At 39.1% G+C, this 18,134-nt stretch overlaps 2 protein-coding genes across 8 annotated transcripts in view; both read left to right on the forward strand.

Moving 5' to 3' along the window:
- Positions 1 to 13,362, forward strand: part of BOLL (boule RNA binding protein) — a 39,024-nt gene extending 25,662 nt beyond the window's left edge. For both annotated transcript variants that reach the window (XM_035132958.3, XM_088652172.1), the window contains 2 exons: positions 3,925 to 4,020; positions 9,610 to 13,362. In XM_035132958.3, coding sequence (XP_034988849.1) covers positions 3,925 to 4,020; positions 9,610 to 9,768 — 255 coding nt within the window. In that variant the 3' untranslated portion in view covers positions 9,769 to 13,362. The remainder of the gene's footprint in view (positions 1 to 3,924; positions 4,021 to 9,609) is intronic.
- A 3,106-nt stretch (positions 13,363 to 16,468) lies between these two features.
- Positions 16,469 to 18,134, forward strand: part of RFTN2 (raftlin family member 2) — a 36,621-nt gene continuing 34,955 nt past the window's right edge. For 2 of the 6 annotated variants that reach the window (XM_088652032.1, XM_088652076.1), the window contains exon 1: positions 17,219 to 17,724. In XM_088652032.1, coding sequence (XP_088508158.1) covers positions 17,586 to 17,724 — 139 coding nt within the window. In that variant the 5' untranslated portion in view covers positions 17,219 to 17,585. Of the gene's footprint in view, positions 17,725 to 18,134 lie in introns of all 6 variants that reach the window. The other 4 variants (XM_088651988.1, XM_060281549.2, XM_035136722.3 and 1 more) reach the window with 4 other exon arrangements.

An 18,134-nucleotide genomic window follows, 5' to 3' on the forward strand; every position in this document is an offset into this window, starting at 1 on the left:
CTCCTCCTCCTGCCGCGGCTGGCATTGCTGCTGTGCCTACCACTATGCCTTATTTTCAGGGTATGGCTTATTTTCCTTGAATGCTTTAAAATCCTGCTACGACTTATTTTATGGCTACGTCTTATTTTCGGAGAAACAGGGTACTTCTGGGTTTTTGTGTTGAAATCTAGTTTAGATGTAAAAAGTATGTGTTGGCATTTTGATGGCAATGACATCATGTGGATTCTGTAAAAACCATGTCATCCACATTCCGTCTGGAAGCAATCTTAGTCTTGCTACTGTGTGACAGAACCCAGTAAACTAGCTTTTTTATTATATGCTATTAAATTCTACTTCAGTTCTGCAAACATAGGTAATATGTTCCTGTCTGCCATTAGAAATCCCATACACCACCAATGCTCATTGAAGCATTTGAAGGATCAAAAGAATAATAACAGTAAAATGTATAATTAATTAATTAATTAATTGTTATTACTACAACCCAGCTTTACATTTCATGTGCAGTTATGTGTCCTCTGTTATGATGGTCTCATTTATGAGGTGAAGCCCTTAGTCTTGAAACTTGGTTTTAAAAATGTCACATAGAGAGAAATGTACAAATGTCCCACTTTCAATTTTTTTAAGTAATCAGGATATCTTGACTGCAATTTGACATCTAGCAGGACATAAAATTTACCTCATACTGAACAGCAAACCAGCACAGAATGGTCAAACCCACACATTAGTATAGCTAAATTCATATAAGTATGCATGCATGCGTGTGTGTGCGCGCACACACACACACACACACACAATAGTGGCATTCAAGCAGGCATGGAGGCTTCCATCAGTGGAATACCTTCATGTAGAATCAAGTGGAAGGTTTTCCTGGCCATGATTTGAGAAGTCGAGAAGATCCCAGTTAACTTAGGTGTTTGGTAGTTTCATTGTCCCATTCACATTGTTGCATGCCACTCCAATCACAAAATGGTGTGGGATTCTAGGGTTCCAGGTGCTTACTCAGGGTTTGGTTTCCTCGGAATGAGGAACAGTGGAAACCGTGGTGTCTTTATGATATATGGTTTATTTACACATACCGTGTTTCCCCTTTTTAAAGACATAATCATAAAGTAAGCCATGGCAGGATTTTTAAACATTTGCAAAATATAAGACATACCCCGAAAATAAGGCATACCTCCATGCCGTGTGGAGCGAGACCGCCGAGCGTCCGAGCCAGCCAGCGGGACTCAGAACGTCGGCTGCGACAGCAGCAGCAGGAAGAGGCCTGACGGCTCGGTGCCTGGAGCCAGAACCGGCGGCTGCAGCGTGGAGCATGCCAAGTTCTCTGCAGCACCAAACGGTTGGAGCGCCCTGCTGGGCTGGGCGAGCGCCCCAGCCAGCAGCCTCCGCCTGGCCCAGCCGAGGAGACCTGCCTCCCCGCCACCCAGAACCGGCAGCTGCAGCGTGGAGCGCATCGAGCGCTCCAGAGCACCGAGCGCTTGGAGCGCTCTGTCAGGCCGGGCGGAGCGCCTGAGCCAGCGGCCTCCGCCTGGCCCCGCCGAGGAGACCTGCCTCCCCGCTGCCCAGAACCGACGGCTGCAGCGCCAAGCACTTGGAGCGCCAAGCACTTGGAGCGCCGGCCGGGCGGAGCACCTAAGCCAGCGGCCTCCGCCTGGCCCGGCCAAGGAGGCCTGTCTCCCCGCCGCCCAGAACCGGCGGCTGCAGCGTGGAGCACAGCAAGTGCTCCGGAGCGCCGAGCGCTTGGAGCGCCTGGCCAGGCGGATCACCTAAGCCAGCGGCATCCGCCTGGCCCGGCCAAGGAGGCCTGCCTCCCCGCCGCCCGAAACTGGTGGCTGCAGCATGGAGTGCGCCGAGCGCTCCGCAACGCCAAGTGCTTAGAGCGCCTTGCCGGGCCGGACGGAGTGCCTGAGCCTGTGGCCTCCAGATCGGCAGAAATCAGGGGACTGGGTGGGAGAGCGACTGCAGCATCCGGGGGGCTGGGGGGTTGCTCTAGGACTTCTCTCCCTCCCTCCTTCTCAGTCTCTTTCCCCTCTCATCAGACACTCATGTGCTGCATCTGCATTGGGGTAACTTGATGGTAGAATTTGGGCTAGATGACAGGTAATTTTTTTTAAAAAAGACACCCTGCCGAAAATAAGACACCCTGTGTTTTTTTGAGAAAAAAGTTATAAGACGGTGTCTTAAAAAAGGGGAAACACAGTATATACAACCTGAGCCTATAATAGAGGGGCTCACGGCATCAACACTGCAGAACGTATTATTCCCCCAATAGCCATAGCCTTGGATTCAAGCAGAAATCAGACATGGCTCTCACTCAGGCTTCTGTCTGCTTCTGGTTCCCAGCTCACCCCCCTAACTCTGGTTTTTGCCCTTCTAATTATTAACCAGGTTTTTTTGGGGGGGGGGGCACCCAGCCAGGTGAAGGGGGGTCTACACCATTTACCCTCTGACACAAAGCAACTTACTTTCTTATACTAACAACCCATACTTATGGCCATTATGGCCCTTGGCTAGCTAACTCAATATTTCATAAGATTCCAACCCTTTTTGGAGCCAGGAATTAGAAGGGCATACAGCCTAACCCCTGCCCCTAAACTCTCAACAGTATGAATAGGGATAAATAGGAACCCTGATATCTTAGCAAGTTAAACACATATTTTTAATAAAAAATAGAAAAGGAGAGAGTATAAATATAGCTGACCCCATAATTGTTAAGGCAAACATGGAGTATGAAGTGCTTAAGGTTTGCTAAGTTTAACAAATATTTCAAACAGCTGCTGGACTCCAGAGCAACCCTGCTGACTCCGGAGGGTTAAAAATAAATAACTTAATCATTCATTTCTCATCTACTTTCTGTAGAGTTAAAATGGGAGACACATAATCTGCAAATAACCTTGAGTGCCAGTAGGCATAGAAGGGGCATAGGCAATCTTTAGTCAAGATATGTTACCTCAATAAGTACATGAGAGCAAGCTAAATTGAGGGACGGGGGCACTGTGCAGTAGAGATGGAAGGATCTGTCAATTTCAGTTCTCATTTTCTCATTTTTCTAATCTTCATTTCAGTTCTCCACGTTTCTGCAACAATTTGAGAAAATCCTCATGAAAATTCTTCAGCATTTAATTTCTTCTAATAAACACATTTTGTATACATGTTTGACTAATATACACATTTTGCAAGCAATTTTTTCTAATATAATGCATTTTAATCTGTTGTTCTCACTAATATATAATTTTATGCACACTTTTACCTAATATATGCATTTTTATAAACATTGTTGAGAGAACTGCATCGCAAAATGTGGATAGGTGTGAATTTCTTAGGGTGGCTGGGTTTTGGTTCTTACATTGTTTTGGAAAGTGCAAATTGGATTGATTTGTTTTTAATGCAAAAGCAATCAAATTTCTTCCCAGCCTGTTGCAGTTGATGGGCCAAAATTCTGTAGATATATTGACAACTTTATAACTTGCAAACCAAAGAATAAGATTTCCCCCTTGCATCATACATTATACTGTATACATTTAGCACTGCCAGTTCTGCATTATTACATGCTTCCACTAATTATTTAAATATACTGTGGATCTCTTCCAGTCATTTGGAACCTTTCTGGCCCCAAATCAGGTAAAAAGGTGTCTGTAATAGCCCTAACATCTAACCTACAACAAGCAGAAGTCAGAATCAGGTCTGCACCTTTACATCTATTCTGACAAAAAAAAAAAACCTGGAAATTTGCAGGTGAACAATTAGCCCAAGGTCAGTTGGGTTCTTAGATGACTAACCTAACATTAAAAAGCACTTCTGAAATGATGGAATGAAAATCGCTTTCTCGGTACATTTTTCCTGTTTATGCTATTTTTAATATATACTTGTTTTGTAAATATATTTGTTTGTAAATATGTTTTTCAATATTCATTTGTTTACCAGCCATATTCTGATCATGGAGTTCAAGCATATCACCAAGTTTATGCTCAAAGTGCCATAGCCATGTCAGCCCCTGTGATGCAGCCTGAGTCTGTTAAAGTAAGGTCTATAACCTTCTTTTTCTTTGGGGGGGTGTTTTATTTAAGTTGGATTGGGAGGTGATAGCGTGAGAAAGGCATAAAATACCCTTTCCCTTGCAAAGAAAGGTATAGGCATACTTAGTTTTAATTTTTTTTATTGTAAATCACATTGAGCTTTTGGAAAGGTGAGGTAAAATAGATTAAATAATTAACAAAAAATGAAAATCCTTTGCCACTTTATGTTGTTCTTTTTCTGACTTTATATTTGAAATTCTTACTTACCGTAGTATATGGCATAGTCACAAAAATATTTCCAGTAGAGGGTGCTACAGTACTAAATCACCAACAAAATTCAGTAGGAGCTAATCAGTAACAAGCTATGAAAAATGATAATCATAGAAATGTTTCAACGAATTACAAATACTATTTTCCTTTTCTATATTTTATTTTTCAAAAAATTAATTATCTGACATTGTTGCTAATTGTGTGAATGGTGACATTAGCAGTGGCAGCCGGTGGGGTGGGATGAAAGCAGTACTCAGCTGGGAGTGGGTGTCCTTCTGGCCGTCAGCAGCTGCCTCTGCTGTAAGTTTGTTGTGTCTTACCAATAAGGGCAGAGGGTGCCTGTACTCCCCACTGCCTACTATTGCTTTGGGTGAATATTTGGTGTGTAGTTAAGCCTGATAGAAACTATAAAAAGACACAAGTCTACTGCAGAAGAAACAGTTGTTCTTCCTTTGTTGTTTTAGTTAGATTTGTAAAATCATTTTGTAAAAGTTTGATCATGATGTTTTTTTTTCCACTTTCCTATTAACGTTACAGTATATACTGTTAGCAAAGTGTAAATGAATTTGTACTTCAAAATCAGTCCAAATTAAGCTAATTAGCTATACACATACTTGCTTTGGGCTAGACCAGGCATCCCAAAACTTCAGCCCTCCAGATGTTTTGGACTACAGTTCCCAACATCCCTGACCACTGGTCCTGTTAGCTAGGGATCATGGGAGTTGTAGGCCAAAACATCTGGAGGGCCGCAGTTTGGGGATGCCTGGGCTAGAATCATTATAGGCAGAAATAGGGCTTACAATTTCAATGCAGTTTTTTTAAAAAAACTTCCTGAAATAATGCTACACACTACTCTGCTTACTTACACTATTGTACTATACAGTACAGTTGCATCATGCACAGGGGTTATGTTCTGGGGATGACACTTTTACCCCAATCCCAACCCCCCACGTGACCATCTTTACCTTTAAGCAATTTGCAGGACCGTCCAAGTTCTCACAAGAGCCTCCCAAAGCCTTGTTAGCAAGCCGGAGAGCTTAAAAGCTCTTTCCATGCCAGGAAAAACCAGGGCAGAACAGGGTTTTAAGCTCTCCATTTTGTGTGCAGTTAATTTGCGGTATTTCAACCAGCCAGCTTTCAACCACATATGGTTGAAATCATGCAACACACGATTGTACTGTAGTTCTTTTTTCCTTTATTTCAGGCTTAAAGAATACTAGCTGTAGTTAGCTGCATTTAGAGCTTGGGTTCTTTTCCTCTCCTTGGACTTTAATGGGCTACATAGCGTTCTGAGACTAGAACAAGGAGTAAAAACCCTAGCCAGACATGCAATTGGATCTGTGATTATGTGCATTTCTGCTTTCCTCCTTCTGTGGAATATGTCTTCCAGTGCAGAATCATGCATCTACCATGCTTGAGAAACTTGCATGTTTTTATTAATGTTCAGCTCTGAGTATGGAAAAGTTCTGAAGCTTGGCTGACCAGTGCTGTAGCAGATGGTTTACAGGGTGTGCATAGAATTGTAGACTTGGAAGGTACCCTGAGGGTCATCTAGTCCAACCCCCTGCAATGCAGGAATGTATCTTCCTGCTTAGATTTTTGTGTTGCTGCTGCTGCTGCAGAGGCAACAGGAAATTTCGTTTTGTGACTGCTAAGCAGATTCTTTTTTCTTTTCACTAGTTAGAATTCATCAATAAAGCAAGCTATTGGGCAGTTGTGTTCCCTCATATATTGTGTTTCTCCGAAAATAAGACACCTTCTTATATTTATTTTTCCTCAAAAAACCACACTATGGCTTATTTTCAGGGGATGTCTTATTTTTTCCCCTCCTCCTCCTCCTCCTGCCACAGCTGGCATTGCTGCTGTGCCTATCACAATGTCTTATTTTCGGGGTATGTCTTATATTCCTTGAATGCTTAAAAATCCTGCTATGGTTTATTTTATGGCTACGTCTTATTTTCGGAGAAACAGGGTATTTTCATTTGGGAATCCTGTAGACCTCTGAAAACTGGGTAGGCGTGACCTGCCCAACTCAGTATTAATCACAGCTGAAGAGGCATACTCAGAGCAACATCATGCATCAGCCCTTGGTACTGTGACTGCTGAGCTTTGAACTTCATCAGGGTGGCAAGTCCCAAATGTTGGTGGTGGGGGGAAACAGCTCTTTGGAAATACTCTCTTGTCTCTAACAGAACTGCTTGTGATTTCCCCCTATGCCACAATTCTTGGAGAGGGGAGGAAAACCTGATATAAATGCAGTGCTATTTAGAAATGGAAGGCTTAAAATTAATGAGCTGATTTCTAGAGATGAGGGAAAAACATAGAGAAGGAAATGGCTAGAAAGCAATCTACATAGGCCACAATTTGCTAGACTAGCTGTGCAATAGGCCATCCACACCTGAGAAAATTGCACACCCATTGAGTTTTGAAAGTCAGATTTTCTGAGCTCTGAATGAGAGGAAGGTGTTTTAGTTTTAACAGTGTACATATTCCCTGGAAAAGTGAGTGGAGGAAATGTGGCAGTTACACAGTAAATGCAAAGTGTGGAAGCAGCCCAAGTAACAATCTGTCAAGGAACTAAGAGGATAGAAATTCTCTTCACCATGAAAACCGCATGTCTGAAAGATGTCTAAACTAGAACCCTTCTACCTGACATTATTCAATATGTTGAGAGCTTTAGCACCTTCCCTTTTATACCCACATGGGGAACTCAGGTGTATGGTGTCCCATCTGGGCTGCATGTTCATGTTTTTTCAGCCCTTTTAGAGAGTGGAGTGCCTTGACTCCTGAATGCATAGCATCACAAGCCAGTAATTTATTTTTAATAAGATTAAGCCTAACAGGGACCCAGGTGGCGCTGTGGTTAAACCACTGAGCCTAGGGCTTGCTGATCAGAAGGTTGGCGGTTCGAATCCCTGTGACGGGGTGAGCTCCCGTTGCTTTGGTCCCAGCTCCTGCCAACCTAGCAGTTCGAAAGCACGTCAAAATGCAAGTAGATAAATAGGAACCGCTACAGCGGGAAGGTAAACGGCGTTCCCATGTGCTGCTCTGGTTTGCCAGAAGCGGCTTTGTCATGCTGGCCACATGACCTGGAAGCTATACGCTGGCTCCCTCGGCCAATAATGCAAGATGAGCGCGCAACCCCAGAGTCGGTCACGACTGGACCTATTGGTCAGGGGTCCCTTTACCTTTAAGATTAAGCCTAACATTTGTTATATAGGGGTATGCATTTTTAAACAAATATGCAATTAATCAGGACCCATTATTTCAACTTAAATTTGTTATAAAGCTAATGAACATGCCTACCAATATCTTCTAAATGTCCTATAGCTCACATACCATTGCCGCCCAAATTTGCCAGAAATCCATCCATCCCTGCTTGTATCCTGACAGATTATTTGGCTTCAGATAAATTCAGCATTGTGTTTGGACCCACCAAAGAGATGGCTACCAAAAGCAACCTTCTCCAGTGAAGAATCTCCAATATTATAGAATGTAGTTGCTACATCTGGGCATTTCAGTAGGAATGGGGGTCCAATGGGCTCTTTTCATGGAGCTGGATACCATGTCCCTGAATCTTGATATCCCACTGCCAGCCCTAGTATGTCACCCGTGCTTCCTTGCCTTCCCTAATTCATGTTCACAGAGACACCTGGAACTGGAAATGGTCAGCAGCACAATGTAAGAGAGGCAGACTGGAGTTTACACCTTAATCTAAACCAGGGAACCTTTGGCCCTCTAGATGCTATTCGCTCAGACATGCTGGCTTCAGTCTCTTGTTTTATCTGCAGACAGTTCTGTGCTCAAACAATAGTTTTCTGTGACTTACCTTGGAGTAGATTACAAGATGGATTTAGAAAACCCACCCCTCCCCCGCTTTCAGCACAAATTACAGTATATATAACTCAATTGGGATGGGGAGTCTCCAGCCTCCCAGTTGGGCCTCTAGATCTAAAACAAATGGAGAAACCTTGAAATAAACAGGATAAGCTTCTCATTCTCACTTAGGAATGTAAGGTGAACAAAGTAAACACTAACGAATATTCAGATAGCAATTGATCATACTGTTTCTGTCTAATAACTAACAAGGTGGAGTTAATTTATTCTCAGGGTTTGGAGATGCTGATGCAGTACTTCTAGGAGTGATAGGTATGCTACAGTATTTTCAATACCAGTTCATCAACCTGGGTATTGTTCATCAACCTGTATTTTTCCCCACCCAGTTATGGGCAATTCTAAAAGACCTGGGTAATCTCTTTCCCTTAGATTAGAACAAGTCACATTCCTTTGAAATCTCAGCCTTGTTCAGATAGTTCCAGGCTGATGAATCTTCCTTGTGACCTCTGTGATTACTGCCAGAGAGGTACTGGGGACAGAGGAGAGATATATATTTTCTAATAAAAATTGTAACCCATTTCCCCCCCCCCCAAGAAGAGTTGTCCAAAGTGGCTAGAAACAAATATAAAAATAAGCGGCAGACAATGCAACTGATTTAATAAAGTGTCTCATAAGATTTAGTAATGGTTGGGATTTTAGAAGCATTGTCTTTCTGCACAATGCACACACATTGCAATAATCCTTTCTAAGAGCAATGAACATGGGACTACCTTGACTGAATAGAGAGCTGGTATCACGCAAGTATGCCATTACTGAAGCTACTTGAGAGCCTAGGAATTTCATGGTTGTAAAAAGAGAGAGAGATGGGTGATTTCAACCTCTTTCAAAAGCTGCTGTTCAGGAGACTGTTCTTGGCACAAGGCTAATCGAGAAGAACGATGTAGTACAATGCTGAAAATCAAGTGTAGGGATTTGTATACATGTACTAATTATTTGTGAATAAATGGAAAATTTTGCATAATTGACACTTGGTAATTCACATTTAACCAGAGTGATCACCTAGGACTGATGGGTTTGCTGATCAATCAGAAAATTCTTTGAAATTATTTTCCCGCAGGAAATTGTTATGAAAACAATCAAGAGCAAATATGCTTTATTATGGTATAACTCCATAATCTTCAACAATTCCATGGGAAAACTAACGTGCCAGAGTTTATTTTAGTGCTTTTTAAAGTCAGATGGGAAATAGTTTTATATAGTCTTGTTGTTACTGTTACTATTTTAATTAAATAAATAGATTTGTGTACAGTACCACTCTTTATCCGAAGATCCCAGTTTAGTTCATGACAAAAATGTCATTTTGTGTTGTAAATCAATTCCTTCCTTTGCAGACTTTGTTTATATATTTAGCAGAATTGTCATATACCTTCTTAGAATGTTTTGTAATAACCTGCTATTTTGAAATGTAGTTTTTTCCTCTTTATAGGAAGGCAGGATACATTCTGTAAGAAGAAATTTTTCTCATCCTTCTTCTATGAGTTTAAAGCCACGTTATGCACGAAGTCCTCACTTTCATCCTAGAAAAGATTACAGATCAGATGACACCGTGCTCACTACTCCTTCCTCTACAGACACTGTTAAATAGCACCATAGTTATACTTAATAGCTAATATGAAGGTGTGTAATTTTGTAGCTCCTAATGTTTATTGAATACTGCTAAGTCAAAATGTCCTTGCGTTTTGTAAGGTATTTAAAGATCTTGCACTTGTAAACATAAATCGTTTACTCTTAGTAAACATAAATTGCAGGATAAAATCATGGTTACCTTTATCAATTGGTATTCTTATATGGTGACAGACTGGTAATTGAGAAATATGCAGGCTATACATGTGCTGTTTATTATGCCATTTTAAACTAGCATATTTGTTTTGCAAACCAAACTTAAAATTCATTTTCATCTGATAGGTTACAAGAATGACTAAGTACAATATTAAAAAACATTTTTGCTTGATGGAAAACGCATGCTATGTTGGAATCCAAATATTTCATTTAACATTTATATTTAAGCATATTTTTTGTTTTTTAAAAAATAATTTGGTGCAAATACTGTTTTACACATTGCAACTGTAATAAAAATCAATCTTTTTAAAGTTTATAAAAATTGAAAAGAGTTCCATCTGCTTATGTCCACATACTTTTTTCTGATTTTTGTGACTGATACTGTTCTGAAAGATATAAAATACTACACACATTTTATGATACTATTTTGGATATGCAAAAATACAAGCTTTGCATTCATAACATAATCTATTACAGTATTTGAAAACTTTCATTAAGCCTTTGTCTTCTTCCTGTGCAGGATCAAAATGAATCACTGCCTGTATCATGTCCTGAGGAGGAATACAATTATCCTCTTCTCCACAAGGATTTTATAATCGTTTATTCCCTGCTTTTGTTTTACAAGCTTTTTGTTGTAATCTCTCAATTTATACTTATTCTGGCAGAATAAATATGCCTGCTGTATTCAATTAGAATTGAAGCCTTTTTATCAAAGGTGAAGTCCAATTGTTTTATTCAGGTAAGAATTTCATAGAGTCAGTAATACTACATCAGCAAGGTAGCATTTAAATAAATCATTTAAGAACTACTGGTACTGTCTTAACAGCAAACTGGAAATAAATAAACATTTAAATACAACCTTATTACCTGCTTTGCCCACAGTGTACGTACCATTACATGTGGCTAGAGTTAGGATAAATTCAGACTTTTACTAAAATTTTATTTATTTTTCTAGTAACATGTTCACTCTTGAGTCTTTAAATAGGTTTGCACCTTTATAGAACGTAAAAAGATCATATGCAAAAATAATTTATACCTTTTGTAAAAATGTTTGTGATAACCCAGCAACTATCAGATTTAAGTAGTTTTTATGTCAAGTATAAAGAACTTGAATGGTTGGGGGTTATCTGTTTAATGTTACTGTTTTTATATTTGCAGAGGTTTTAAAATATATCTGTATAAATGTGTTGACATCTATGTGAAACTGCTTTATAACTATGAAAGGATTTGCTCAGTTGTATATATCCTTGTAAACAATATAAAAGTAGCCAAGAAAAGGCCATGTGTTCTGTTACTATGGCATTATTTCTAAGTATATCATGAAACCATTGTATATAGCTAATTTCATCCAAGCAATCAGGGTCAGTTTTGAATCTTTTGCTTGGGTTCCCATTTTTACTTAGTATATTAGACTAAAAAAAGCATAATTTTCTGAAAATATTTTAAAATTGAGATGTCCAAAGAATGTTCGGCATTTAGAACTACAATTTAGAAAACAATGTCATTCATACTTGAAATCCTTTCTTCTTACTGGTTGCGTTACGGAGTTATTGATATTTATATCAGGTTAAATAATACCCAAGACTTTCCATTTTAGTTAATTCATTTAAGAGAGGAATATAAACATCAGGATTAGATTTTTTTAAATCCCTGTTTGACCAAGAGTTACTTAATACACACAAATATAGTAATAGAAAGAAATGTCTAATGCATAGACAGGTCCCTCCTTCATACCTAATTCTAAGGGGTTATAACAGAAGTAAGAAAGCTGTCTTCTACCCTTTGTATCTGTGGGCTGTTATCAATCCTTTTGAAATGCATGGATTTTTTAAAATGCAACATTACATTATAGAATTTGAGCTAATACATGGTCAACCATATTATCTTGAAAGCTAGTTGAATCTAATATATTGCTTCCCCCTTATTATGTTTCTCCATAGAAAAAATAGCTCCTGAGTCTAGTGTACTTATTAATTCACCTCATTTATATATTGAGGGTTAGCAAGCAAACATTAACAACACCGCTCTGTGTTACAATCCTGATTTTAAAACTTTTATTTGGGATACATGAGAGAATCATATTTGCCATAGATTTACAGATTAAATGAATTATTTAAGTAATGTTTACGATCATAACTCCAAACGTATTTTAAGAAATAGGTGAAGAACTACCATAATGTTAATTAAAGCAAGACTTTTCCTATGACTGTTTTGAAATGTTCAAAAAATGTGAACACCAAATTGTTATTTGTGCTAGTGAATTGGGGGAAATTCACATTAATCATCACATTGTCATTTGACATATCACTTTGCTATTTCTTTATGCTTTTTAACATACTCCGTAATCCATGTAACAAAATTAACTACTCAACAAACTGCATTCTACTAATAAGATAGACGAAAGTAACAGAACACATGGCTTTGCATACAGACTTTCTACCTGTATTTTAGTATAGTTTTACAATGTAAGTTTATTGTAATATGTGTTAGTGTAAATGTTTGGGTAAAATGGTAGTTTTGGGACGCTCATACTGCACCAGCTTTTTAAGAAATGTAAATGTCACAAGGAAGATGTTTGAAGGAATATGCATACAAATCTACTAAGACACTAGATTTTTTTTAAAATACATGCTAATTCCATATTACTGTGGAGCTCTGATTTTGAACATTGCTACAAGGTATAGCAGAAGAGTATTATTTTGTTTTGGGCTTCATTATTGGACAGTGTTGATCAGAGCTTTTGGTGTGATAACATAAAAGATAGCTGTAAAATGGCACTTGAAACCAGGATGTATGTAACACATTTTCAAAGGAATACAAGAATTTACTTTTGCCATGGTAATAAGAAGTAATTCATAAAAATGCTGATCATAAGTAGAATGTTTTTGCATTGTCATACAATTCTAGCTAAATTAACAGGGTGCCAACATGGCTCCTTATGCATTTGCTGTAGTTCCTGCAACCTTAAGTAAGTTAATATAAATGTACAGAAAGATGTTTTATCAATAATTTTATAGTACTTCAAAGTTTTACAAATTTGTTCTCTATTTTTTGTTTAAACTATGGGTATAATCCAGTCACACTGAAGGATTCTGTTAGGCTCAGTAGAGCCTTGATTTACACACATCCCAAACAAGCATGAGGCAAGGAAGCAGCTTTGTAGGCATATATATGGACTTTCCATTCAACCTAATGCCTTTTGCACAACCTCCACACACAAAGGAGAAAGCATGTCTCTATGAACTATTTGTGCAAGGGTGCTAGGCCCACACTGGACTGGATTCTGCCATGAATGTATGATATACAGTAACAATATTGGTTCCTGTAGCTTGTACCATTTTTTAAAAGCCAATGGCTTTGTAACAAAAGTTTCATCTAAATAAAGTATTCTTTATCTACTATTGGTAATGCAGATTCATTTTTAGAAAAGAATAGTGACAGCAAAATAAAGAAGCAAGTTATGGGTGTTTCATATAACACCTTATCAAGAAACAGAATCCTGGATAGAACTATGTTGAAGATGTCGGGTCATGGAATAGTTCAGATCTTAATTATTCCAATTCAGGGGTATCATGGAGGGAGGACAAGGAGGGGTCATTGCTCCCCTTCTGGTGTTTCAGACCACATGGCCACATTAACTCTACCTGTGTATTGAGGAGCAGCTGTTATAAACAATAAACTGGGCAATGTGTTGCTGTTTGATCTTAGTTGATGCTGCTGTAGTAATAGTAATAGGATGTAAAATGAAATAAACGACAAAACATATATCCTTAAAATTACCCGCCGCCGCCAATGTTTAATCTTGAACAGAATTTCTAAGAGTAAACCTTTAAACCTAGTTGAGAAACTCCTTAAATAATTTTGTCCCTTTCCTGAAATGTGAAATGGCTCTCAGCTCCACTTGTATTCTATGGACAAAGTTAATGGAATGCAATATAAGATCAGATGCCCCTCACCAGCTCCAATTGTGCAATTGAATGCATCCCTTTAATTTGTTTCTGACCCAGCTAAGTGAGAAGTTGAGGTATCTGTGCACAGGAGATCCTCAGTCCCCAGCGATACATAGATAGGAAAGGTGCTCAGCCTAGAAGAATCCTCATGCTGTGTGCCCAGTGACTCTAGTACAGGCATAGGGAAACTTGGCCCTCCAGGTGTTTTGAGACTACAATTTCCATCATCCCCGATCGCTGATCCTGTTAGCTAGGGATGATGGGCGTTGTAGTCCCAAAACATCTGGAGGGCCGAGTTTGCCTATGCCTACTCTAGTAGTTATCCTGACTCCAAGGATCCTTCCACCAGCAAGTGAGGTGTTGTAGCCAAGGTGCAGTAATGGCAAAATGCAATATCTAGACAGCATTTTGGCTCTTCAGGTACAACAAAAGAACTTAAATTTGCTTGGGTTTATATTTGAGGGCAGTTGGTTCATCAACAAACATGGGACGTTTTGAATTGTTTTAAATATTGTTTTTAATGCTGTAACCCACCCATCTGTTGTATGTGCAGCCTTTGAAACCTTCAGCACGTTCCTTGAGAGGGCAGTGTGTCCCGTAGTGGGACACCCAACAGGTCACCCACTGCCTTGACAGTTTTTTTTTGTTTGCGGGAGCTGGTGAAACCAGGGGCTGCCTGGACCTGCTGGTGGCCTTCCAGTGGCTATATGACGACTTAGAGGTAGGTCTTTGCTGCCCACAAAAAAGCTTAAGGGCCTTCAGGTAAGTTCATTTATTTGGGCCTCTGGGTAGACTGGTAGCTTCCTCGATTCCTTCCACTCCTGTTTGCCATGATGGCGTTTAATGCTGTACATCTCCCATGGGTGCTTCCCAGCTGACTGGCAGCAAGAAACATCCCAGCAGCAAGGGTTGATGGAATGCAGACCAGATCTTTGCCCTACTGCCATGCCAACCCTGCTTATCTGCTATAAAACCAAAATTAAGTGGCCTGTTTCAACCCACAAATGCCTATTCATTGTGCTTATTTCCACTGCTCCAACGAGCCTGGTACAGAATGATAAACTAAGGGCGGAAAATGAGATTTTAAAAATCTCAATTTGACGTGAAGACCAGGAACCAAAAATAACCCCTGCATGACTACTTAAGCATATCTATGGGAAATTCAGACTTTTGTTCTTATACAGCTGGCCCCAGTGCCCTTTTCTATCTCTGCAAGTCCAAACAGAGAGATAGAAAATTCCAGACAGTGTAAACTAATATTAATAATTTAATAATTTTTTTATTATTTATACCTATAACTCAAGGAAACTTATGTAAGCTGTATAAAGAAATCATTCATAGACAGGTCAAAGTTGAAGCAGCACATTTATTTGTAAGCACTGGGATCATATAATCAGAATTGAAGAGTTGGAAGGGACCTTGAGGGTCATCTAGTCCAACCCCCTGTAGTGCAGAAATCTAGTGCTAGCTGCCAACTTGCAGGGGTCTTAAGACGCCTTTGAACAATGCAGTTGATAAGATTGTGGCTAGGCTAGGCTGCATGTCCTGAAGAAATGAAAACAAATACAAGCAACTAATTGAAAATCCACTCCTTTGCTCCTTGTTTGAAAAAGCCCCTAAAACAGAAGTTTAAAGAATTGTTTTAACTGTTAGCTTAACGGAAAGATTGCCATAGAGCTCTTGTATAATGTGAATCAAATCCCCGCTCTGGTTTGCTATGATGTACATTTCATACTGTTTCTATTTTTTTAAAAAAAATATTTTTTATGAGGTTTTATCAAACATTTAAAGAAAACATAACAATTTAACAATATAACACAACAATACAACAACACCACACATATAAAATACAAAACAATAAACAATACAAAAAATGTCATCTTTTCTCATCTTTTGAGTCATTGTCTCTTGCTTCCCCAAGTCCCCTCTATCTGATTTTCATTTTTAAAATCATCTGTAACAGTTTCTAGTCCATTACTTTTAATTTTCATCCTCATATTTTTCTTAATTCATCTTAATCTCCATCTTTTATTAAAAACTCCTCTTTCTACTTTATAATCTCTTCTTTTATTCCCTAATGCCTTAACTTCTATATTTCCCTAGATATTCACTCTTTTATTGTTCAAGATTAATTCCCTAAATACACTTTGATTTTTTTCCAATCTTCCTCCATTCTCTCATCTGCTTGGTCTCGGAGTCTTCCTGTCAAATCTGCAAGTTCCGTAAAGTCCAACATTTTCATTTGCCATTCTTGTAGAGAGGGTAATTCTTCTTTCTTCCAATATTTCGCAATTAAAATCCTCGCAGCTGTGGTGGCATACATAAATAAATTAACATCTTTTTTTGGGAGTTCTTCCCCAACTATACCAAGTAAAAAGGCCTCTGGTTTTTTCACAAATGTGTTTTTAAATATCTTTTTCATTTCATTATAAATCATTTCCCAGAAGCCTTTTATCTTGGGGCATGTCCACCACATATGGTAGAATGAGCCTATTTCTTCTTTACATTTCCAACACTTATTATCACCCTTATGATACATTTTTGCTAATTTAACCGGCGTCAAATACCACCTATACATCATTTTCATTAAGTTCTCCTTCAAAACAGTACACGCCGTAAATTTCATTCCCTTCTTCCACAACCTCTCCCACTCTGATATCATAACATTATGACCCAAGTCTTTGGCCCATTCAATCATAACCGATTTTGTTTGTTCATCCTTCAAATGCCACTCTAACAACAAAAGATTGCCATAGAGCTCTTGTATAATGTGAATCAAATCCCCGCTCTGGTTTGCTATGATGTACATTTCATACTGTTTCTAAATGGGAGCCTATCAAAAGCAGAGAAGGTGCTTTTTTATATTTTTTAACTTACCGTACTAAGTCAATTACTCCAAATACAATTTGTACTGCTCTCTAGCCAAGAGAATCTTTTGCTATACATTTTTTTCCCTAGCTGTCCTGTGCAAAGGAAGTCAGATCCAAACTCACATTTAAAACAAGAGTCTGAACTGCTTTTCATTTACTTTCCTCCCCTTTGAGATGCCAGAAGCAATTTCCTCTTGAAGTTGACTTCCTTTCTGGAAACGATTTTGTCTCAAACCATGTTGAGGCTCTCTAGTCCCATTATCTGACTAACTTGCTCTTTTTTGTTCCCTTTCTTTGCTACTGCAGCAAAACAGACCTTCTGGCTGCAATTGATCACGCTGAAGTTTTGCAGCAACTTTTTATTTCGGTTGTTTTCTCTCATCATTATCAGCCAGCCAAGAGGGACAGACAAAGCACTCATTGGTGCCCTCTGCAACAGAACACTGCTAGCAGGGGCTGGCTGTAAATTGACGTGGCATGGAAAATCTCTGCTAAGTTTGTAACACTTTGTATGTTCCTGCAAGAGCAGTAACACTCTTGCTCAGGAGGACTTCGTCGCCTGAAAGCAAAAAGGGTTATATGCATGGATGTAACTATGGCTAGAAAATTCCTCCTGTTTCTAACTTGGGACTTGAATATTCTTTTTTCTTTGGTGTTGTGGCTAGCAGTAAACAGCATCTAAAACTTGGAGATTCCTTCTTCTTTTTCTTCAATCAGAGGGAAACAGATTTTGTGGTGTTCTCCATTTCTACCTCCACCCTCTTTGCACCTTCCTGCTCCCCACCTCCCTGCCGGCTGTGACCATGGGGTGCGGACTCAGAAAACTAGAGGACCCAGATGATAGTAGCCCTGGAAAAATATTTTCAACGCTAAAGAGACCGCAAGTGGAAACAAAGACGGACTCTGCTTATGAGTACATATTGCTTGATTTTACTTTGGAAGGTAGGTATCTTGTTTCAGCAGGACTCTGTGTCAAAGGCTTAAATGGGCAAAAGTTTTCCTTATTTTATTTCTTCGGATTAGATAAGGGGAAAGTAATTCACGAGAATCTCTCGACACCAGTCACTGTTAATCATTAGGCTAATGGTTTAGAAATGTGTTAAATTGTGCGTATGAATGCCAGAAACGTGTATGCACGTAACAATTAGAACATTGGTGCCTCTGTTCAGAAAAAATCTGCATAGCTGAAAGCCAGTTTCTGTCAGTATCGGCAGTTCTGTTAAACTTGACAGTAAGCACTACTTAAGAGCACTTCTAGAGTGGAAAATACCCTTTAGCTTCCTATTCTTTGTTTCATAGTTCTGTTTTGTTTCTGTAGCTCAGGCATTAAACGTGCAGTTAAAAGGCAGACA

Source organism: Zootoca vivipara, chromosome 1, assembly GCF_965207765.1.
Source record: "Zootoca vivipara chromosome 1, rZooViv2.hap1.1, whole genome shotgun sequence".
Classification (NCBI taxonomy): domain Eukaryota; kingdom Metazoa; phylum Chordata; class Lepidosauria; order Squamata; family Lacertidae; genus Zootoca; species Zootoca vivipara.